Source organism: Quercus lobata, chromosome 5, assembly GCF_001633185.2.
Source record: "Quercus lobata isolate SW786 chromosome 5, ValleyOak3.0 Primary Assembly, whole genome shotgun sequence".
NCBI lineage: Eukaryota > Viridiplantae > Streptophyta > Magnoliopsida > Fagales > Fagaceae > Quercus > Quercus lobata.
In genome coordinates, this window is record NC_044908.1 from 442,669 (window position 1) to 467,138 (window position 24,470).

General features: G+C 33.5%; 2 protein-coding genes across 3 annotated transcripts; both read left to right on the forward strand.

Moving 5' to 3' along the window:
- The first annotated feature begins 2,944 nt into the window (after nucleotides 1–2,944).
- LOC115989161 (TMV resistance protein N-like) lies at nucleotides 2,945–16,351 on the forward strand. Of its 2 annotated transcripts, XM_031112818.1 has the most exons (8): nucleotides 2,945–3,562; nucleotides 6,404–7,523; nucleotides 7,628–7,936; nucleotides 8,023–9,099; nucleotides 9,175–9,991; nucleotides 13,258–13,363; nucleotides 14,810–14,967; nucleotides 16,318–16,351. In XM_031112818.1, the coding sequence occupies exons 1-5, from the start codon at nucleotides 3,039–3,041 to the stop codon at nucleotides 9,931–9,933; spliced, it is 3,789 nt and encodes a 1,262-aa protein (XP_030968678.1). In that variant the 5' UTR covers nucleotides 2,945–3,038; the 3' UTR covers nucleotides 9,934–9,991; nucleotides 13,258–13,363; nucleotides 14,810–14,967; nucleotides 16,318–16,351. The 2 variants fall into 2 exon arrangements, with proteins under 2 accessions (XP_030968678.1, XP_030968679.1); XM_031112819.1 differs by lacking the exons at nucleotides 13,258–13,363; nucleotides 14,810–14,967; nucleotides 16,318–16,351 and adding an exon at nucleotides 10,617–10,786.
- A 2,729-nt stretch (nucleotides 16,352–19,080) lies between these two features.
- Nucleotides 19,081–24,449, forward strand: LOC115988867 (TMV resistance protein N-like). Its single transcript, XM_031112493.1, has 5 exons — nucleotides 19,081–19,842; nucleotides 21,290–22,391; nucleotides 22,498–22,806; nucleotides 22,893–23,978; nucleotides 24,051–24,449. The coding sequence occupies exons 1-5, from the start codon at nucleotides 19,364–19,366 to the stop codon at nucleotides 24,447–24,449; spliced, it is 3,375 nt and encodes a 1,124-aa protein (XP_030968353.1). The 5' UTR covers nucleotides 19,081–19,363.
- Nucleotides 24,450–24,470: the final 21 nt, after the last annotated feature.

Here is a 24,470-nt window from a genome sequence, read left to right on the forward strand (position 1 = left end):
CAAGTGAGCAACGTTGTGCCATGTGAGGCCGAGGTTCATCTAGTCGTTTAGGGCATCTACGCATCCTAGAACCCGGAACATATTGGGGGCGCACTGGTAGGGGGTCAGCCTATGGTTAATCAAATAATCTCTGGTTATCCTACCCATGGGAAGCGTCATTCCTCCCTTTATGAAAGCAATCATAGAAATGATGACTTGACCCGTCCTTTTGTCAGTGAGTATTTGGTCCGAAGGACAATATTCTAAACCCACTCCTTGTGGGATATGGTATCTGGCCCTAAAGCCCTCCATGCCGGCCGGCAAATCTACCAGGTGCTTGAACCTACCCATCTAAGTGAACAGAAATGACACGAGGAAAGGCTTCCACAAGAAAAAGGCCGAGGAAGAAGGCCGAGAAGAAAAAGAAGAATATGAAAAAATGAAAGACTTACAGGAACACGTATGCTAATCCCTAAAACCGTTAGGAAAATTTGTGAAGATTTCTTATAGGAAACAGCTATGGGGACTCAGTAATGTAGAGTGTTTTGTGAGACGGAACGCAAAAATTCTCTAGAGCAGTTGAAGATTTTTGAAGAAAGGAGAAAAATGGCTTCCCTCAAGGCTTTATATAGAGGGAGAAAGTGAGTGGGACAACTCCCGCTCAGAATTCTAGGGAAAAAATGCTAACTGTTGGATCAGCGCCTCACAGTTGGATGCGAGGCACATAAAGCCGCCTAGAGTAATTAATGGCGCCTCGTGGGCTACGAAGCGTTAGTAACAATTATGAGGCGCGTAAAACCGTGCTCCCACACGTGTAAATCAAAGGATTAGTGGGTCTTATCCCTTAAATATCAAAATCCCACATTTTCTCCTCGGATAAGAGGGAAAAACCGGAATTTTGAGGGGCTATTGTAGGGGCAAAGGCCCAAGATCATATATTGGGCATTGGTTTTGTCCGAGGACGCTGAATGGTCCGAGGAGGGGCAAATAGTCATTGAGGGTTCCTATTTAAAGTCTCATGAGTAAGGAACGAATGGAAGGTGGTTCGAGGAGGAATTCCTCCTTCGAATATGACGTATGCAGCTCAAGTATGTATTCCAGCAATTAGAATGACCCTCCAAGAAGCCCCAATGATGGGGACGTGCCTCATGAACAAACGAGAAGGAAGGAAGCCCAAAAATATCTAAGGGAAAGCTGCTGCCACCGCATTAAATGCATTGCAACTGCTTTTCTGGCCGCATTTATGTGGAGAAGACCTCTGAACAGTACTGCCTTGGCTACCACAACTCACAGAAAACCAAAGAGGGTGTCTGATTGGACAGGTACTCAAGTGAGGGCTCAGATGATCAACAAATGTAGGATCAAGATGATCCAAAGGGAGTTATATAATGTGAGAGACCCTCCATGAGATGGGAGAGAAAAAAGAGGAGAGAGAACACTGTAGCAATTTAAACTGTCTTAATATCTAACTGTGATGAACATATATAATTATTGCCTCCTCGAACTGAAAGTTCATTGACACCAATATCTCTTATTTGTGCTTGATTGACATTTAACTTAACACTTGCCGTTGTACGATTCATTAGGTATTAGTTCTTCGACCCACTCTCTACAAATTCATTGTATTGGGCCCCTTAGACCAAGATCCCATACACTTTGGGCTTGTGCCCCAAATTGCGACCCTACAATAATGTTCTTAAGAGAATGAGAAATTCAAATAATTAATTTTGGAACTTAAAAGTTTTAGTTGTTAGAAGAAAAAAACCATAACACACTAATCACTATACAAAAGTTTGAATAATATAGATCACTTGAAAAAAGAATAGTATTTCTATCTTTTATCTCAAAAAAAAAAAAAAAAAGGAATAATATCAATCAAATGCATCTAAGATTTAAAAAAAAAAAAAAAACTCAAAATAATAGAATGATATATTTGTAGAGATGGAGAGATGAAAAATAATTTTAGAAATAATATCTCCAGTATGTTTTATAGAATAAATCATACATTATACGACGTTACAAAATAGTTGTATATTCCCACGCATCGCGTGGGTCTGCTACTAGTTAAAACAATAACGAATACCATAAACCATTATCTTCTGAGAAATTGCTCAATTAGGTTAGGAAAATAACTTCTGACATGCCACATCAAACCTTATTCATGAAAGTCGCTAATAAAATGAGGCCACATCAAACCTAGCATATTGATTCTGCACTAGGCAATTATTGTGAGAATCGTATATGCGAGTTGAGATTTTAGGGAATTTTTTTTTAAATTGTAAAGAGCATATGTAACTACATCCTATTCGAGAAAGACTAACTACACTTGAGCATATTAAGCATGTGAGTGCACATTTATGTTGTATCTTGAGTCCCTCTAATGTATAAAGAAAGATCATTTGCCTTAATATTCATTTACTCCTACAAATTAGTCCTTAATAACGCTAATGTAGTTTATATATATATATATATATATATATATATCTTTTTTCATGTGTTCAAAACGACTATTTTTATTATGTTACAATTACATCATTTTGAATTTAATTGATACTTAAAGGATATATAACATTGAACATGGGTAGAAAGTTTGAATAAAACGCTATATAACATTGATACTTAAGTATTTAAACATTATGGTATAAATAATAAATGACTAAACTCTAAGTATGTAAATGGTTTTAGCAACAAAAAAAAAGTATTTAAATGATATATATTTTTTAAAATAATGTAAATGGTAATTTAATGGAAAGGAAGACAGTTTTGTTCACTCGACTGCAAAAGGTAAACATGAATAAAAAAGATAGCGTACTAACTCCGACTATCTCTTTATTCTTATTCTTCTTTCTTCACTTTCTTTGCAGCTGAACGCTAACCCAATTCTCAATTTCAACCTCACTCGCTTTCACCTGCCAAGATTGGCCCCTCATCAGCGTTTCGGTTTACTGAGTTTTTTTCTTGTTTCTTTATTTTTTCCTGGTTATCTTAATTTGGTGGTTTTTTACGGGGAAAGTGACTGAAATTTTTGGTCATTGATCCAATTTCTTCCATATCCTTTTATGTCCACTCAAACAGCTTCCTCCTCCTCCTCCTCCTCCTCCTCCTCCTCCTCTTCTTCTTCTTCTTCTTCTTTGAAATATGATGTGTTCCTTAGTTTTTGCAGTGATGACACTAGCAAGAATTTTACAAACCATCTCTATACTACTTTGAAACGAAAGGGTATTATCACCTTCAGGGATGATGATGAGAAACATAAGCAAGGAAAGTATATTTCTTCACAGCTCTTGAAAGTAATAGAAGAATCCAAGTATGCAATCATCATTCTCTCAACAAACTATGCTTCTTCAAGACGGTGCTTGATTGAACTAGTAAAGATTATTGAATGCATAGAAGAGACAAAGTTGACAGTTTTTCCCATCTTTTACCATGTGGATCCCTCTGATGTACGGAATCAGACGGGTATTCTTGCTGAAGCCTTCGAGAAGCATGAAAATGATCCCAAGGTTAACAACAAGGATGTGCAAGCATGGAAAGCTGCTTTGAAAGAAGTGGGCAATATCTCTGGATGGGATTTACATGATAGGTAACATTTGTCTTTCGCTAGAGTACTTTTGTTCACATTATCATCAATATGGTAATTTTTCTACACTAAAGCTTTGCTGACTTTCCCCTGGAATAACATGACAAATTTTATTTGCTTTTTGTAATCTGATTAACTAGAGAAAATTTCTGTTTGTCCCTTGTATGTATATTATGACTTAGGAAATTATAAGCTCAAGTTTGACTTTGGTTGAAGAGCCTTTGCATTGTATGAGGCATGGTAGTCTGTTACTGAATTACTCAATGTAGACAAAAAAAGAAAAAAGAAAAAGACTTGGTAATTCACATTATATAAACTAGTCTATAACCTCATCTATATGCATAGGTACAATTAAAAGCATTTACAATTATACACACATCTTAGGTTAAGTTTTTGGGGCTAAATCAAAAAAAAGAAATGCATCTCTCTCTCTCTCTCTCTCTCTCTCTCTCTCTCTATATATATATATATAGATGATTTGTAGAGTCAATGAAGCTTTGCTTCTTATATTTGGCCTCAATTCAAATGCTTGCCTTCTTTTAGCTTAGAATGTCTAATACCTTTCACACAAAAAAAAAAAAAAAATCACAAAATGGCATATTCATGCATGTGCGTCAGTGGCGGCTCCAAGAATTTTTGTTAGGGTGGTCATTAAATTTTTTTAATAAAAGTAAAATTTGAATATATTAACATCACAAAATAAAAACATACGCAAATACATAAAGTTTTAAAATTTCATTTCACAAGTTTTTATATTTTGAAATCGTTGTGTGATATGATAGTTTCACTATTAATGTTATTTACTACATCTTTTTCAATATACCCAACCAAGCAATTATTAAGCTACTGATCTCCCATTTAATTACCAACATATTGCCTAAATAAGTAATAATATAAACAAAATGCATTATCTTTTTGAAAAAAATGTATCACATAAATCCAATAAATTTAGTTAAAGACTAAAGCAAGAATTAACAGACTAGCTATTTGAAAAGTGTCTTTTTTTTTTATATAAAAAAATAGCAATTTTAAAATATGCCATTTGAAAACACAATTTTAAAAATCACAATTAAAAGTTTGACTTGGGTTTTTAGGCTAATTTGTTTGTTTGGGCAACTTTTTTAAAGTGCTACATTCACAATATTTTTGTAACACTTTCACAATAAAGCCTTGGCGGTAAGTTTTTATTGGTTCTAATTTGAACTTACCATTGAAATTAATTATCTGTTTAGCAGTAACAACCTACTATTTATGATTTGGTACGAAAATGTTGCAAAAATGTTGTGAACATAGTTTTTTTCACAATTTTTTAGCTTAACATTCAATGGACCAAAATTTTGGAAAGGTTGAATTTTAATTGTAATGGACTCAATTTTTATTAAGGGTATTCAAGTTCTTTTTAGGGTGGTCAAGTTTTTTTCTAGGTGGTCAAAAGACCCATATTAATTTTTTTTAAAAAAAATTTAAGGTATATTAAAAAAAAAAAAAAAAATTTAGGGTGGTCATGTGACCACCCTGATTAACACTTTGCGCCACCCCTGATGTGCGTCACTTATACATTTTGCCCCCTTAAAGTTAAATCTTGGCTCTGCCAATTAATAACTATTATCTTGTAACAGGACTTAAGCTAGGTCCTGATCACGCCAGTAGTGTTTAGACATATGCTTAATCAATATGCTTGTAATTTCCAAAGTTCGAACATGCATGGTCTAGTCCCATATATACTTCTTTTCATAGTATATTTCTCATGTGGTCATACCCATATCATTTTGCATTTGGCTTGCCTCCCATTTGAAACCCTCCCATTCTCTCCCATTTTTATTTTGATGGATGACACATGGCAAATAAATGATATAAAGGTTAGAAAAATGCCATGTCAAACACAATTTTATTTCTCACTACATTCTCCTATTCTTCGCGAGAAATTGTTAGGTCCATTAGGAGAACTGCTGACATGGTTCTCCCTTACCTTCCAACTAATAAAATGCTGTAATATATGCAAATATAACATCACCTGGTAATTTTTATTTTTTATTCCTCTTGCTGTTTAGGACACCCACTCACATATTTGCATAAATGGTATCATTTCATTGGTTGGGAGGACCACATCAGCAATCCTCTCGGTGAACCTAATAATTTTTTCTTCTTTGCCTTTCTTTCTTGAGATTACCAAATTTTAATTATGGTAATGATTTAGACCCCAAGCTGTAATTACGGCTAATTCCAATTTTAAGCTAATCCACCAATTTATAGCCCAATGTTATACATCATTAGCCAATTAACAATATAGCAATAGCAAGCATAAATAATCAATTGAAAAACTCAATCACTACAAAATAAAGAGCACAATACCTCACAATAACATTGTATTTTCATCTAATTTTTATTTCTTGTAGAATTTCTTCTTTGAGCAGTTAAAATGTTCTGCGCAAATAAATAGGCTAGAAGCATAAATATATAGTAAATAGTTAAGTACTTCAATTGGTCTATCTATTTTATCTTTTTTCTTATTGTGAAGATAAAAGAAATAGAAAAAAGGAGTGTGAAAATTAAAATCTGAGAAACTTACAAAAAATGACATTAAAATTTGTCACACTCTAACTATCGCGATAGTTAGAGCGTGACAAATTAGGCACACTCTTAACCCATTAAACTATTACAATTAGAAGGAAACACATGGTTCTCACATAGACTATCCGACGTGACAAACAAATCAAATTATGCACTTTTTAGATTCCACTTTGCTCAATGAATCTAAGATTGTATTTTGAATATTTTGTCTCCTGTATTTATGCTATATATTATATAGTCATCAAAATTATTTTTTTGCTATCTTCTTTGCAGGCATGAATCAATAATTATCCAAGAAATCATTGAAAGGATATCTAGTGAATTGAATCTTATATTTCGAAGTGCCATTTCCAAGGAACTTGTTGGAATAGAATCTCCTATGATGGAAATGTTGGATTTATATTTAGTTGAAGGGTCGGGTGGTGTTCGTTTTGTTGGGATTTGCGGGATGGGTGGAATGGGTAAAACAACTCTTGCATTAGAAATTTATGAAAGAATTTCTGGTAGCTTTGAAGCTAGCAGCTTTATAGCTAATGTAAGAGAAAAAACTAAAAATCATCATCTAGTTTCTTTACAAGAACAACTTCTTTCTAACATCCTTAAGGGAAGTAGAAAAAATATATCGAATGTTTTTGAGGGGACCAATGTTATAGGGAATAGACTACGTAACAAAAAGGTTCTTATTGTTCTTGATGATGTGGATGGAGATGAACAACTAGAAGCATTAGTTGGGAATCATGATTGGTTTGGTTCAGGGAGTAGAATCATTGTAACAAGTAGAGATAAGCACTTGTTGAGAAGACGTGGTATAAATGATATATATACAATGAAGGGATTGAATGACAACGATGCTTTGCAGCTTTTTAGTTGGAGAGCTTTCAAGAAACCCTATCCTAAAGAAAATTATGTGGATTTGTCTAAGGACTTGGTGAATTATGCCAATGGCCTTCCTTTGGCTCTTAAAGTTTTAGGTTCTTTGTTGTTTGAAAAAAGAATAGATGAATGGAAAAGTGCCTTATATAAACTAAAACAAGAACCTGATAGAAACATTCTAAATATACTTCAAATAAGTTTTGATGGTCTGATGTATACTCAAAAGGAATTGTTTTTGGATATTGCATGTTTTTTCAAAGGAGAGAACAAAAATTGCATAAGAGATATACTAGAAAGTTTTGGTTACTATCCAAACTACAATATTGAAGTTCTTATAGACAAATCGCTCATAACCATTGATAGAGAGAGAAGTTTGTTGATGCATGAATCTTTGTGGATGCATGATTTGCTACAAGAAATGGGCCAAGAAATTGTTCGCCGTGAATCCCCTGAAGAGCCTGGTCATCGAAGTAGGTTATGGCGTTATGAGGATGTCCTTCATATATTGAAGAATAGTACTGTAAGTTGTCCATTCTAGACCTAAACTTATAGAATTATATATATTTTAACAATTTCTTCTAAATATTTGTCAATTACTCTAATTTCATTGTTCTTGGTTATTAGGGAACAGAGGTAGTTGAAGGCATAATGCTAAACATGCCTATTGAAGCAAAGGAACACTTGAGTGCTAAAGCCTTCTCAAAGATGAAAAATTTGAGATTTCTTAAAATTGGTTATGTGCATCCTCCACAAGACCTCATTAGAGGTCCTATCCAACTTCCACAAGGCCTCAATTATCTTTCTAATGAGTTACGTGTAATTGATTGGCATGGATATCCTTTAAAATCAATGCCGACCAATTTCCAACCAAATAAACTTGTTGAACTAAGAATGCATTGCAGCGACATCAAACAACTATGGAAAGGAATTATAGTAAGATTTTTCACTTATACTAATTTGTATTTCCTGCTTTTTCACTAATGCTTGAGCTAGTCTAATTATTTATTGGTTTATAATAGATTTTAAACGAGTTAAAACTCATTGATTTGAGTGACTCTCAAAACTTGATTGAGATCCCGGACCTAAGTGGAGCCCCAAATCTTAAGCAATTAATTCTTCGACGTTGTACAGGACTATATAAGATTCATGCATCTATTGGAGATCTCAAACGGCTTATTCGATTGGATTTGAATGGTTGCAAATGTCTCAAAAGCCTTCCTCACAAGATCAACTTGGAAGCTCTTGAATTTTTCGATCTTGGTGGTTGTTCAAAATTGAAGAAGTTTCCAGAGATTGTGAAAAATATGTCACATTTGTCAAAACTTTGTTTGAGTGAGACTGCTATAAAAGATCCATCATTATTAGTGGAACACTCAACTGGCCTTATAGACTTGGATCTAAGAGATTGCAAAAACCTTTCAAGTCTTCCTATTTCAATTTGTAGTTTGACGTCTTTAAAAACTCTCAATATATCTGACTGCTCAAAACTTGACAAATTACCAGAGAACTTGGGAAATATTGAAGTTCTAGAGGAGCTAGATGGGAGTAGAACTGCTATAAAAGAGTTACCTTCGTCCATGGTTCTCCTAAAAAATCTCCAAAATCTCTCTCTCCGTGGATGTAATTTTCTATCATCTAAACCATCAAATAAACTCCTCAACTTTCCTTTATTGCAAAGAAGAAGTCTAGATCCCATGGGCATGTCAATGCTTGCTCTATCAGGCTTATCCTCTTTGACCTATATGAATCTAAGTTATTGCAATCTACAGGCAGTCCCTGATGTTATTGGTTGTTTGTACTCTTTAACAAATTTAAATCTAAAGGGAAATAATTTCGTTTCCCTTCCTGAAGATATCATTCGACTATCTAAACTGGATTCTCTTTATTTGAGTGGTTGCACTAATCTACGGTCACTGCCACAGCTTCCATTAAGTATTGATTATTTGGGGGCAGAAGGTTGTACCTCACTCGAAACATTACCCTTAAGACCAGAAGAAGATTTTCATCCACATCTTTATCTTCTTAACTGCTTCAAATTAAATGACAATCAAGATTACAGTGGCATGTTCTTAACAATGTTGAGACGTTACATTCAGGTCTCTCTCTCTCTCTCTCTCTCTCTCTCTCTCTCTCTCTCTTGAAATTCTAATATCTTGATTTGTGTGTTTCAGAGACCAGATTTAGGTCTCCAAAATATTCTTATACCTGGAAGTAGAATTCCGAAATGGTTTAGCCATCAAAGTGAGGGGCCTTCATTGAATCTACAAGAGCCTCCAAGTTTTATAGGAATTGCTCTGTGTGTTGTTTTTGTACTTTGCGAGCATTATCCACTCCAACATCCTCAAGAAAGTTCGGAAAATCATCCAGTTACTCATTTTATTAATTTTCTCTGTAATGTCAATGGATATAAAGTTCCAGATTACTTAAGCTTTGGTTTTTCTGAGCAATCTGGTAAGATTGATTCAAATCACCTTTGGATAAAATATTTTTCTATGGAAGGGCTATGGGACAAGATCTTGAGTCAAGTCGATGCTAATGATCAATTGAGTCAAGTTGATGTTGGAATTGAAATTGAAGGTACAGGCTTGGAGGTGACGAGATGCGGGGCTCGTTTGGTATATGAGCAAGACATTGAAGATCTCAAACAAAATATGGCTAGCTCCTGTAGCTGCAGCATCACTTCTTATGAGGATGATTTAGATGATTTAGCAAAAAATACCATAATTAAGCGAAGTCATGATGACCATGATGGGGATGGGGATGGACCTAGTGGAGAAGTTACCTATAATAAGGTAGATGTACCACACCCAAAGAGGATACGGCTCCCTGATTTAATTGAAAGATTCATTCCACATTTGGGAAATTGGATTGGGAATTCAAGCACACAAGAACAAGATGACTTTGATTACGAGGAAGAGAAATCCCAGTGAAATTGGTAGCTTTGATGAATCTGCAAGGCTAATACACTATTTTTCTCTGATTTTCTTTGTAAGTCGCGCTGTCTTTCTTGCTATTCTCTAAACAGAACTTGTTTCTAGCTGTATATATATTTTTTCTTTTTAATTCCTTGGCATTTCTTTTCTTAAATGGGCCCTGAGTTATTTTATGTTGTTAATCCAGCCACAAAACTTACCCCATAGCTTGATGGACTTGCATAAGGGGTATGTGTGTGGGATGTTAACTCTATATATTTGGTGTGATATTATTTATGATTTGGAGTTGCTCAGGGCCCAAATTTATCAGGGCCTTCTTAATAGGCATTGAAAATTAGTAATAAATACGATGATGACCCAACGAGTACAGAATATACTTACCCAATTCAAATGGCGTGTTATATACCTTTCAGTTTGCCATGCATGCGGCATTCTCTTCATTATTTCTAAGCCTAGCTGTGTTTTGAATTATCTCATTTTTTGTCAGCAGCCTTAACATTCTATAATATCTTCAACAACTTATGTTTTTTTGGTAAAATTCTTCCATACAAATGGGAACTATTTACTTAAGTTTCTACCTCTCTTATATGGTATACATACCCTGTGTTTCCGCATTAAACTGTATTGGATGGTGGGTTTCTGCAGCTTTGTGACTAATTGGTTTGGCTATGTCTCTTCAGGATTCTTATGTATTAAGCTGCTAGACAATTATAATATTTAATCAAGGTAGATTGAGGAAGTGGACGTTCTTGCCAATTAAATTATCTGATATTCATGCTATTAGACTCAAAAATGCTTGTGGCTCAATATACCCTTAAAGGAAGGGCACTTGTGGTTTGAGTTGCTACCCCAAAGGCAAGTTTTGTTCCTATCTTATAAGAATTCTTTCTTTTCATGGATTACCCTCTTGATGGTACCTCCTGTATTGTTCCAAATCTTTGGTTTTCATTTTTCTGTTTCCATTGTCTTGTTATAAAATTTTATACAAAAAAGAAAAAAAAAGAACCTGAATACACCATTGTCTTGAAAATTATGTTGCTTGGTGCTTGTGACCAAGTGTTAAGACTAATATCTATGTGGATGAAGTGTTGCCTAATGTCTTCACTTTCAGTATGTTGATCATATATTGTAACTTGTAAGGAGCTCTTACATGTCTTTCAAATATAGTTATTTTGGTGAAACAACCTAAATATACCCTGTTAACTTATAAATTCACCCTCCATGCTCTTGAAGCTTCCTCATTGCTATCAATCATGGCCAATTTGTTACAAATTTCAATTAAGTTGCCTCTTACTAGAGAACTTTCTTTAATTGTTTTTTAATATTACTATATACTATGTCCATGACAGTGAGTTTATTCAAAAGAGAGTATAAAACATATAATGCTAAAGAAAAGCTAGCCATGAGTGTTCCCCCATTATGAATACAATAATAAACACAACTTATAAAGAAAAAAGCAGCACAAAATACCAAAATAGTACCACGACCTATGAAGGCATATAATCCCCATGAAGCGTCTTAGCAGTGAGTGCACTGCTCTTGGCCAGAAAATCCACCTGCCCTTTACAATAGATTGGACAAATTATGTCCACACTGACCTGCTTGAAATGTGAATCCATTAAGCCCACGAGTATAAGCTCAGTATGTTTCTATGCTGAAAATCTGTACTAAGTGATGATCATATACATTGAAATGTTTCTTTATCTCATAGGAAACTGGGTTATCACAATATAATTTGTAAGGTTTTATGGCTAGACATTCCCTGGGAGTTTCAAGAAAAAACTCCAATTTTCACTTGATAGCCTTTACCGACATCTACATGTTCTCTTTGGGAGAAATCCTGTGATTATTCAAAGCTCAGAGTATAGATGGCTATTTTTCCATTCTAAAACTCAGTCTTGTGGAGGATTATTTTCACATGAGGTCTATTTGATGAAGAATTCCTTGTATATATTTCCACAAAACATTTCCCTTTCAGGTTTAATAAGTACCTACGCTAATTATCATAATGATCAGGCACTTGTCATATAATTCGATAATATCTTTTTAAGTTTCTTGATTTTATATTGCCCTACATTGTACTGCATTCTCACTTTTTTTTACATTGAAATGTGGAAATTTGAAGTTGCTTACATGAGGAAGGCTTTTACTTTCTAAATTTTCTAACCCCCATTCAACCAACCTTATTCTAATTTGTTTCAGGATAGTCTATTAGGCATCTCTTCATAACTTCCCTCCATAATCTTTTTGACAAACTGCATTTGAAAAATAAATGGTCTGGATTTCCTATGCTTCTGTAGAAAGCACAGAGAGTATCACCTTGTACTCCCACTATAAGCTTTTATCCCAAGTATGTAATTTGTTTTTCTTAGCAAGCCAAGTGATGAAGCATGTCTAGGAATGGTGGTACAAAACCAGATTAGCTTCCACCAATCAACCTCAGACAACCTCAATTGAAATTTGATTCTAGGTTTCTTAACTGGCATAAATGCTCCCCTTGGCAGGAATCCAAATGGGTCTTTCAATGTCTCCAATGTCCACCAGAGGAAGTTTTCTTTGTATAGAAACCAGAGAATTAGACCTAAGTGGCTTCTAGACATAGCTTTTTTCCTTCAATACACTTGAAACTTTTGCCTTAAGACTACTTGCAACATCATATACTACTCTGCAGCCATACCCACAAGATAATATTATTTTTCCATCCTCCACAGTAGATCATATAAACTGTCTTGTTAACTCTCTAAGGTAGAGGAGTTTCCTCCATCCCCAAGAGAATTTTTGAGGGAGTTTAGCATCCAGAAGGATAGATCTCAGCAGATTTTTCTCTTGTCCAAGCCACCCCAATTGAGCCAGTTTGAGCGAAAACATTCCATGTATACCTCATCATTTTGCCTTTTTATAGTCTGCAACTCTCCTGCAACCCAAACCTCCATCACTCTTTGTCGGTATATTGAATTCCAAGCTACTTACTTCATGAGTTATCACTTCAACTCCATAGAATCTGCTAAATTGCTGCTTTGTCAGCATAATGACTTTTTTAGGCAGTAAGAAGATGTTAGATAACTTAGATCAGTATACTTATTGTTTATAAAGCACAAAGTATAGCAATTGCAGCCTCCCAGCAAAGGAAAGTTTCTTAGCTCCTCAGAAATTGATTCTTGCATCTCAGACGTAGTTTTCATTGTTTGATTTCTGGCTGAGTCAATATGCATGCATTTGATTTTAGAACAATCTAAACATGATGTTGTAATTACATTTAAGTCCATTTCTAGAACCACTCTTGTCTAATTAGTTGTTTTTCTTTTTTTTTGGTTCTAATAGGGAGGACTGAACACTGATGACATAGCAGTTATTGGTGTTGTTGGACTGTGATTGGATTGATAGGACACAAGGATAGCATTTTCATCGATTATGAACTTCAATCCTGGTAATCTTACAAGTATACTTTTAATATGTTGGATATGAACAAATTAAATGTCTAATTCTTCTTTTTCATAATTGAAAATAAGGTAAATGTACTATAATCTAGGAAGTATAGACATGGATACAAATATGGGTATGTGTATGACATAGAGACACAGGAATGTTTGAAAAATTAGGACACGACATGGAGGTTTTGTATTACCCTAAAAAAATCGAATCCCATGAAGTTTGCACTCAAAACCTTCATAGAGCTTTAAATAATTAGGCTATTTATGAATAAATCAGACTCAGCTAAAAAAGAACCCATATATTTCTATAATTCTAAATCTTTTATTTCCTGGAAGATTCCGGGAAAATGGAGAGGCCTTGCAAAGTGATTGATTATGTAGAAAAAATGAATACTTGAGACGTGAAAGCCGGAGCATCTGTTTCACTTTTTTCTCTATTCTACTTATAACTTTTTGAAAAAACATGTAACATTAATCATGTTAACTTTTGATTTTTGATCGAGCTTGTCAGCTGCACATTATATGAGGACTTTTGTTGGTGTTCATTGCTTTCCTCCAAAACTTGGTTGGAGTTAATTTTTGTCTTTTATTTTTCCCTAATATAATATGTTTGGATTACAACACACTCACCCTATTGCAATGACCAGGTTAAAGGTTTCCTTAATTGCAATTAAAATTTTCCACAAAGATATGATTGCTCTGGCAGTTTTAAACTCTATCCAAGAATCTATTTAATCCTTTTCTTAAATATTCTGTTTCTTCACCTTCTTTGAGCTGAACCATTTTTCATCTAATTGACATTAGGTATAATACCAACCGATAACCATTTAAACAAAAATTAGGGACATCTAATCAAATAAATTATTTTTCTATAAAATTATAGACTTTTGACCCATAAAATTTAGGTCAGGTTATATTTTAGTCTATAAAATTTGAATTAAAAAAAAAAAAAAAAACATTTGTGAATATATCAAGTTAATCCTTGTTTACTTTCTCAACAAAAAAAGAAGAAGAAGTTAATCCTTGTTTATGTGAACTGGCTCGATGGGTTCCAGTTGGGCTCAACAATATATAATGGTCCACTGAATATTTGGGGATTCAGCTCAATTGGTGTGGGCTGTGCTCTTTACCCCCTTAAAGATCTTGGTGCATTTGTGACTCAGCTCATTTCCCCCTCTTTATTATTGGCGAATGTAACTTTGCCTCTTTATTATAGATTTTTTTGTTCATTTTTCCAATATAATATATTTTCCTACGTAGTACACGCACACGCATTGTTTTATTATAGATTTCTCTATTAGGCTGCGTTATAGTTTCTTGTACTTTACCAATGAGCCAACATTCATTCGTCCACACGGGATTCTATTCCATAAAGATCGTTGTCTGTATTGCTTTCCAATTAATTTCCACCACTCTTTACTTAACCTATGATCTGTTTGCAGGTCTTCCTAGCTAGTCTTCTTACACCCACTTCAACTTTATTTACAGACATGTATACGCTGCTTTGACTCAGAATGGAAAGTTACTCTAGTCATTATAGAAGCAGAAGTGGAACTCATATGTTTCAATAATTTTACCAGGAAGATTCCTGGAAGATATGGTGAGGCCACTTGCAAACTGATTATGTAGAAAAATTAAAACTCCCTGTCTCACTTTTCTCCTCTGCTGGTACTGATTAAGTAAAATAAGTATTGGTTCTACAAATTCTTTATACTCGACATGTCGAATCAGATCTTCATTTCTTATTGTATTTGTTATTGAAGTAGCTAAAAACTTTAAACCTAAAAAAAAAAAAAAAAAAAAAAGATTTATGTGTACATGATTCTTCAACATTTTTTATTTTTTGATCTTATGGTACGTGGCATTGTTCAATTCTACAATACAAGATCATTTGGATTTGAATTTTCTTTTCATGACTTGATCATGTAAATTTTATATTTAATTATCATTTTTAAATAGTAAGAATTAACACTTTACACCCCAATTTATCTACATTTATTTGTATTTTCTTTTCTTTTTTTTTGGTACATCTTACTATATCTTTCCAAAAATATATCTCTTTAGTAAAATTTCTTTATTTTTCCCCCCTAAAACTAACTCCTCTTCATTTTGTAATTTGAGAATTAGAGATACATGAATGCATGGATTTTTTATTTTTTAGAAAAAATGCTATAAATTTTATTGTTACAAATTTGAGACATGTTGTACATTGCAACCCATAAACAAAAAGAAAAGTTTTCATTTGATGTTATGATTGTATTTCTATGATATTCCTTTGTATATTAAGGCATATAAAAGTGCCGTTTATTATTTAATTTACTTTAAATTAATTGATTTATATACATTTTATGTTACCTAAAACTTTTTTATTTATTTATAAAGTTTCAACCTATGATATTTTTACCAATTAACCTAACTAGAACCCACAAAAAATTAATACATTCTAATGTGTAATCTTTAATTCATTTAACAAAAAATTATTGATTTGTATAAATTTCTACCTCCATCACTAAGCAGGAAACCAATATTTCACATACATTGGTCTGATGCGCAATCATTGAGCTCAATTTTAGAGTTAAATATTAATCTTATCATGTCTTTAATTGCTATACACTCATTGTGTTTCAAGATTAAATAGTGCATTTCTAACTAAAATCATAATGCACGTGCTATAAAGTTAGTATATTTTAATAGTTAATGCACAGTGTAAATGCTCTAACAACATCCAACAGTCTATTTAAGAATAAAAGTTACCATTTTTAAAGATACCTTGTCTTTTCCTACATTACTATAATATAATGGTTCCTCACCACTTCAACTTCACACATACGCTGCTTTAAACTCAAGCTGTTTCTTTCTCTTTCTTCGTATGTGTGAATGTTTAATTGGTCAGACATGTGAACGCCGTCTCATTTTTACTTGATTCTTTTTTGGAGACTTTATTCTACAGGGTAAGGAATAAAGGGCGCACTCAAAGAAAGGCCTACTTTTCTTTTTTTTTTTTTCTTTTTTTTTTTTTGCTAAACTTTTTTTTTTTTTTTTTTTTTTTTTTTTTTTTGCTAAACTTGAATGGAACTTCATTAAAAAAGTGCAGAACAAGGGGGGAAGTCTGCCTTACAAACCTCTAGTAACTCTAGTGGCAGACTATCCTTAAGGAAAAACATAGAGCAGGGGGTCCTAAGAGCTATCTTGGCAGCATAGTGAGCAGGGCTGGCTCAAGGCCTGGGCAAGTTAGGCCTAGGCCTAAGGCCCCACCAAAAAAAAAAAATTCCTTAGGAAAAAAAGGCCCCACTTTTCATAGTTAAATGCCCAAATTTTTATATAATCATATATATTTTCTAAAAGTTATACATTTTTTTTTATTAGTGATATAAAAATTTTACTATTGGCTTACAAATTGTCATGTTATTAATCACAAAAAACGTAATGTAAACTCATTAGTTAAATTGATGAAGTTTATCAATGAGAAATAATATCACGTTATATTTTGAACATTTTATAGTGCTTTTAATTAGCGCATTTTTCTTTTTCATTTCTATTAAGACTCTCAAAGTACGAGACCAATAGAACCTTAACTCAATTGAAACTCTAAAATATTTCAAAAAGATGTTACAAATGTGTTAAATCATCAATTATAGATTAATCTTCTCTAAGAGTTTGAGACTTTGATTTTTGTAAATTAATATCCTACAAAACCATACACCAAATAATATCTATCTCTCTCTCTCTTAAAATAAAAATATAAAATTAAAAATTAGATTACAACTTTATTTAACTATGCATCGTCTTATATCCAAAATAAAGTATCTTTTTCAATCATAATATATTTTTATTTCTTTTTATTAATATTTATAATTCAACTATGATATTCAATTCTCTATATGAAATTAACATTAGTCTAGTTGGTATTATTTATGTATTTAATGTATCAAATTAACCTTAATTTGATTAGTATTAAATAATTTTGTTTAATTAATATTTACATATTAAAGGCCCCGTATAAATTTTTCGCCTTAGGCCCCAAATTATGTTGGGCCGCCCCTGATAGTGAGCTGCAGAGTTACAGACTCTTCTAACCCAAACAAAGGAAACAGAAAAAAAGGCCCTACTTAAAGCAAGAATATCACAAACAAAGTTACTAATGACCCAATTAGGCTGGAAACCTTGAACTGAAAGAGCATCAAAACAATCTTTCGCATCTCCTTCAAACACAAACAAAGGCCTACTTTTCTTTTTGTTAGTCAAAAGTGAGATAAAAATATAAATATAAAGATAAAGATCACTTTATTAATGCCTGTCTCTCTGTTCCTCAGATGGCGATGCTGTGAAGAAAAGAAAAGAAACGGTGTCGTATAGTGTATATGAACAAAAAAATCTAAGAAGGCACAAAACGGCAGTGTTGGACTTAAATGAAATCACAAGATCAGCACGTGCACAACTTGACACCAGAAACAGTTACTGAAGCTGTCCAGGTGTCATGACATGATTGGCTCCGTGTAGTTAGAGCTAGGTAGTTAGTTTGTTAGAATTTTGGCGCCATTTCTTTTCCCTCATTTCCTTTGCTCTGCTCTGATGTATATAGCAGAATAGCAGATATTTATTTGTACTCTCTCCTTTTACTTACTTGATTCAATAAAGAAGAAACACGTTCTATTGAGAGAGCCTTTGCATTTTAATATCTCATCAGTCAAGTAACAGGCCTTTTTTGGTCACATTTTCTTTGAAAGAAAGAACTTCTAGTCATTTGGCATCAACATTAAATTCTAAATTCATTTGAGGTCATCTTATCTATATATATTTTTTATTTCAATTGTAAATAATCATTATTGTACTTAACATACTCTTTGTATTTTCAAAAATGTCAATATAATTTTAAAAATTTGTATATATTTTGAGACTATTTGCTTACTCCGAGTCCTCTTAAGATAATTTTAAATTTTAAGACTTTGTTGTTGTTGCGTATGTTTTAGTCTTCCTTACTCCTAGTTTTGGTTTACAAATATTGTCCCAATAAATCATGAAGCAGCTTTCGAACAGTAGAATCTGTCACCACCAAAATTGAAACATACAATAGAATTAATCTTTTAACAAATAGCAACTTGAGCGATACTTGCACACCAACTCTATTTAAAAATGAATTGTTTGACTTGTGAAGGCCGGACCCTCTGTCTCATAGTGCCCATTCGCAATACACCAGCAACCTCCTAAATCTGCAATTTCAACAATGGAAACTAGAAGTATTTTATGAGAGTATCTAGGAAAACGAGGCTATCAGTGCTAGGCAATTATTATGAGAGCCATATATGTGAGTTAAGGTTTTCAAGGAATTTTCTTAAACTTTAAAGAATATTTGTAGTCGCATCTTATACGACAAAGATTAACTACACCTGAGCCTATTTGTGAATGTGAATGGTTTTAGCCAAAAAAAAAAAAAAGTAAATGGTATATATATATATATTTTGGTTGAGAATCATGTCAATGGTAATTTAATGGAATGGAGCACTGGTTTGTTGACTTGACTGCAAAAGGAAAAGGAAACTTGAAAGCACATTAGCATTAGGATACTTTTTAGAAATTTCGAAGTAGTGACATAAAAACATACCTTTCAGAAATTTCGTAGTAGTGACTTAAAAAAAAAAAAAAAAAAAACAAGGCGCACCAACTCCGACAATCTCCTTTGTTTATTTGTTATCCTTTTCCTTCTCTCTCTTTCCAACACTGCATTTTCATCATCCTGATGCTAATCTCATCCTTATCTTTATTCTTCTTCTTTCTTCCCTTGCTTCTCAGCTGAACGCTAACCCAATTCTCAATTTTCAACCTCACTCGCTTTCACCTTCCAAGATTTGCCCATTCAACAGCTTTTCAGTTTACGCACTGAAAACTATTTCTTCTTTCTTTTTCTCTCTGGTTATCTTTAATTTGGTGGTTCTTTATTTTACAGAGAAAGTGACTGAAAATTTTGGTCATTGATCCAATTGCTTCCATTTCCTTCTATGGCCACTCAAACAGCCTCCTCCTCTACTTGGAAATATGATGTGTTTCTGAGTTTTTGCGGTGTTGACACCCGTAAGAATTTCACAGACCATCTTTATACAGCTTTGAAACAAAAAGGTATTGTCACCTTCAAGGATGATGAGAAACTTGAGCGTGGAAAATATATTTCTACAGAACTCTTAAAAGCTATAGAAGAGTCCAAGTACGCAATCATCGTTCTCTCAAGAAACTATGCTTCTTCAAGGTGGTGCTTGATTGAACTGGCAAAGATTGTCGAATGCATGAAAGACAATGGGTTGATTGTTTTGCCCGTTTTTTACCATGTGGATCCCTCTCATGTACGGAACCAAACTGGGACTCTTGCTGAAGCTTTTGCTAAACATGAGCAAGATCCCAAGATTAACATAAAGGATGTACAAGCGTGGAAAGATGCTTTAAAAGAAGTTGGCAATATCTCTGGATGGCATATAAATGACAGGTATCATTTGTTTTTACAAAACATTTTTGCTCAAATTATTGTCAATTTGACAATTTTGTCATTTTCTACTCTCTAAAGCCATTCCAACTTTCCGGTAGCGTAGATTAACATGACAGATTTTATTTACTTTTTTTAGTCCAATCGAACTAGAGAAAATTTCAATTTGTTCACTGTATTTATAATACCAACGTAGGAAATTATAAGCTTAAATTGGACTTAGGTAGAAGAACTTATGCATAGTTTGAGGCATATATGGTTCATGCATGGAACTCTATACTGAATTCCTCAAAATATAGACAACTTGGTAATCCGCATTCTATAAGTGATTTGTCCATTCAATGAAGCTTTGCTTTTTATAACAAGACTCAGACTAAGCCATGATCAAGACAACTTTGTTTAGTCATCTACTTAATTCATAATATGCATCACATGTATTCTTCTTAGTAGATTTCTCATACCTATATCATTTTTGCAAGTTGTTTACTATTGATATGAAGAGCTTATCGGTGACCTTAAAAACAAAATTAGGTGTCAACTAGCCAAATATTGCAGACGGAGAAATTTAGAAACACCGTCTCTCTAAAGAAACTTATAGTAGTTTTTCTTCGAGAGCAAACATCAATCTACATATATTAAAAAATTAAAACGATAGATGCATCACTTTCTTTTCCTTTTTTTTTAGAGAGAGAAAGAGAGGGTCAAGTGTATATTCATTATAAATCAAACATTGGCATCATCATCATCCTGAAAGCCTAGATTTTGTAGAAGAAAAATTACCTAAAAGTCTAAAACATGAAGACCTGAAGTGTTAAAATACAATGAGTTAGATAAATGTTAAAGCTAGAAATAACATAACAAGTTTGAAATCCGCTTGTATCCGATTTTTATTTTTTATTTTTAAAAAAATAAAACAAAACAAGGTAGTTGTTAGAACTTAGAACCCATAACTTAATAAGTATTTATAAGAAATCAAGAATCATGTAAAAATTGAGTAGTGGTCAAATTTCAATTTCGAAATAAATAATTGGGAATAATTTTTGAAAGCTGTAACATTGCTTTGATGAGCAGGTTTGTTTGTTAATGTCTTGGACACATGGTTAGGCTAGAAGTAGAATTATACAGTAAACAGTTTAATTTTTTTGGTTATTTTATTTTGAAGATGAAAGAAAAAGAAAAAAAAAAAAAAAAGAACCAATAGAAATCCAAGAAATGTACAACAAAGGATTTAATACAATTAGGCACACTCCCCTGCTCAAAATAAATAAATAAATTAGGCACACTCCCAACTCAAAGAACTGTTATAGCCATAGCTTTAATTGTATACATTTTTTGAATTCCCCTTTTGCTACTGAATGAAGCTGAGATTGTGTTTATGCTGAATGTTTTGTATCCTTAAAGTGGTTAGCTCCGTTTCATCAAAAACATTTTTATGCTATCTTTTTTGCAGCCATGAATCATCAGATATCCAACAAATCCTTAAAAGGATATTTAGTGAATTGAATTTTAAATTCTCAAGTATTTTTCTCAAGGGCCTTGTTGGAGTAGACTCACGTGTAAAAGAAGTGTTGGATTCATATTTGGATGAAGGATCGGGTGGTGTTCGCTTTGTAGGGATTTGTGGGATGGGTGGAATGGGCAAAACAACTCTTGCACAAGAAATTTACAAGAGAATTTTTGTTAACTTTGAAGCTAGCATCTTTATTGATAATGTAAGAGAAGAAACTAGAAATCAAGGTCTAGTTTCTTTACAAAAACAACTTATTTCCAAGATCCTTATGGAAAGCGAAATAAATATATGGAAAATTTCTGAGGGAATCAATGTCATAGGGAATATAGTACGTAATAAAAAGGTTCTTATTGTTCTTGATGATGTGGATGGAGAAGAACAACTAGAAGCATTAGCAGGGAACCATGTTTGGTTTGGTTCAGGGAGTAGAATCATTGTAACAAGCAGAGACAGTCATTTATTGAGAAGATGTGACATGAATTTTATATATACAGTCAAGCAGTTGAATAACAATGATGCTTTGAAGCTTTTTAGTTGGAGAGCTTTCAAGAAACCTGATCCTAAAGAAAATTATATGGATTTGTCTCAGCAATTTGTAAATTATGCTAACGGCCTTCCTTTGGCTCTTAAAGTTTTAGGTTCTTTGTTATTTGATAAAGAAATAGATGAATGGAATAGTGCTTTGGATAAACTAAAAGTAGAGCCGGATAAAAAAATTTTAGATATTCTTAAAATAAGTTATGATGGGTTGACGAATACGCAGAAAGAATTATTTTTGGATATTGCATGTTTTTTCAAAGGAGAGAACAAGAATTGCATAAGAGATATACTAAAAAGTTTTGGTTACTATCCAGAGTACAATATTGGTGTTCTTATAGACAAATCTCTCATAACCATTGAGCGAAAGGAAACCATATGGATGCATGATATGCTACAAGAAATGGGTCAAGAAATTGTTAGTCATGAATCCCCTAAAGAGCTTGGTGGACGTAGAAGGTTGTCGCTTTATGAGGACGTACTTTTTGTATTGAAGAATAATATTGTAAGTTAATTAGCCTTCACCTAAACTTACCGAACTATATATATATTCTTGCAATTTCTTCTAAAGACTTGCCAATTACTCTAATTTCATTACTCTTCATTATTAGGGAACAGTGGTAGTTGAAGGCATAAAGTTAAACACACCTATTGAAATAGAAGAACACTTGAGTGCTGAAGCCTTCTCAAAGATGAAAAAATTGAGATTGCTTAAAATTGGCTATGAGCAACCTCCACAAGACCTCATTAGAGGTCCTGTCCAACTTCCACAAGGTCTCAGTTATCTTTCTAATGAGTTACGTGCAATAGATTGGCATGGATATCCTTTAAAATCCATGCCAACTAGTTTCCAACCAAACAAACTTGTTGAATTGAGAATGCATTACAGCGACATCAAACAACTATGGAAAGGAATTATGGTAAGATTTTCACTTATGCAAATGTGTTTTTTCCATCATTTTCATTAAGGCTTGAGTTTGTCTAATTATTTCTTGGTTTATAATAGGTTTTAAACGAGTTAAAACTCATTGACCTCAGTGACTCTCAAAACTTGATTGAGATCCCGGATCTTAGTGGAGTCCCAAATCTTAAGCAACTGATTCTCCAACGTTGTACAAGACTATATAAGATGCATGCATCTCTTGGAGATCTCAAATGGCTTATTCGATTGGATTTAAATGGTTGTAAATGTCTCGAAAGCCTTCCTTACAAGATCAGCTTGGAAGCTCTTGAATTTTTCAATCTTAATGGTTGTTCAAAACTAAAGAAATTTCCAGATATTGTGGAAAATATGCCACGTTTGTCAAAACTTTGTTTGAGTGAGACTGCTATAAAAGATCTATCATTATTAGTGATACACTCAACTGGCCTTATAGAATTGGATCTAAGAGATTGCAAAAACCTTTCAAGTCTACCCATTGCAATTTGTAGTTTGATGTCTCTAAAAACTCTCAATTTATCTAGCTGCCCAAAACTTGATGAATTGCCAGAAAATTTAGGGAAAATTGAAGGTTTGGAGGAGTTAGATGTGAGTGGGACTGCTATAACGGGCCTACCTTCATCCGTTGTTCACTTGAAAAATCTCAAAGAACTATCTCTCTCCAGATGTGTGGGGCTATCATCTAAATCATTTAAGCTCACAAGGCTTCCTTTAATGCAACCTAGAAGAAGTCCAGATCCCATGGGCATGCTAGAGCGTTCTTTAATAGGCTTATGCTCTTTGACCAAACTTGATCTAAGTTATTGCTATGTTCAGACAATTCCTAATGTTCTTGGGTGCTTGTTATCTTTAGAACATTTAAATCTAAGGGGAAATAATTTTGTTTCCCTTCCTGAAAGTATCATTCAACTATCTAATCTGAGATGGCTTTATATGGGTGGTTGCACTCATCTTCGAATGTTGCCCAAGCTTCCATTAAATATTGAGTATATTGATGCAACAATGTGTACCTCATTGGAAACATTATCTTTAAGACCAGAATACGATTTTCAGCCGATATTTCGTCTTCTCAATTGCGACAATTTGATCAAGAATCAAGGCTACGGTGACCTATTTTCAACAATACTAGGACGTTATATCATTAATACCCAGGTCTGTCTCTCTCTCTCCCTCTCCCTCTCCCTCACATGTGAAGTTCTAAGCATCATGAATTGTATGTTTCAGGGTCTGCATAATTATCCTTTTTACCATCTCATTCCTGGAAGTGAAATTCCGAAATGGTTTAGCTACCAAAATTTGGGGGCTTCAGTGAGTCTGCAAGTGCCCTCAGATTTATTATGTAACAAATTGATGGGAATCGCAATATGCGCTGTTTTTATATTCCGCCAGCATCATCCACTTCACCAACTTCATATTAACGATTATGGAGATATGATAGGTACGCATTATCTTTGTTGTTCCGTTGGTGGATCTACAACAAGCGCGAGCCTTATTTTATCCGAGGAATTTGGTAAGATTGAATCGTATCAGCTGTCGCTGAGATATTTTCCCTCTGCATTCTTTGCAGCGAAATGGAAAGAAATATTGGAGAAGCTACCCCAAATGACGAACCACCACACCTAAATCTAATTGAAAATTGGTTTG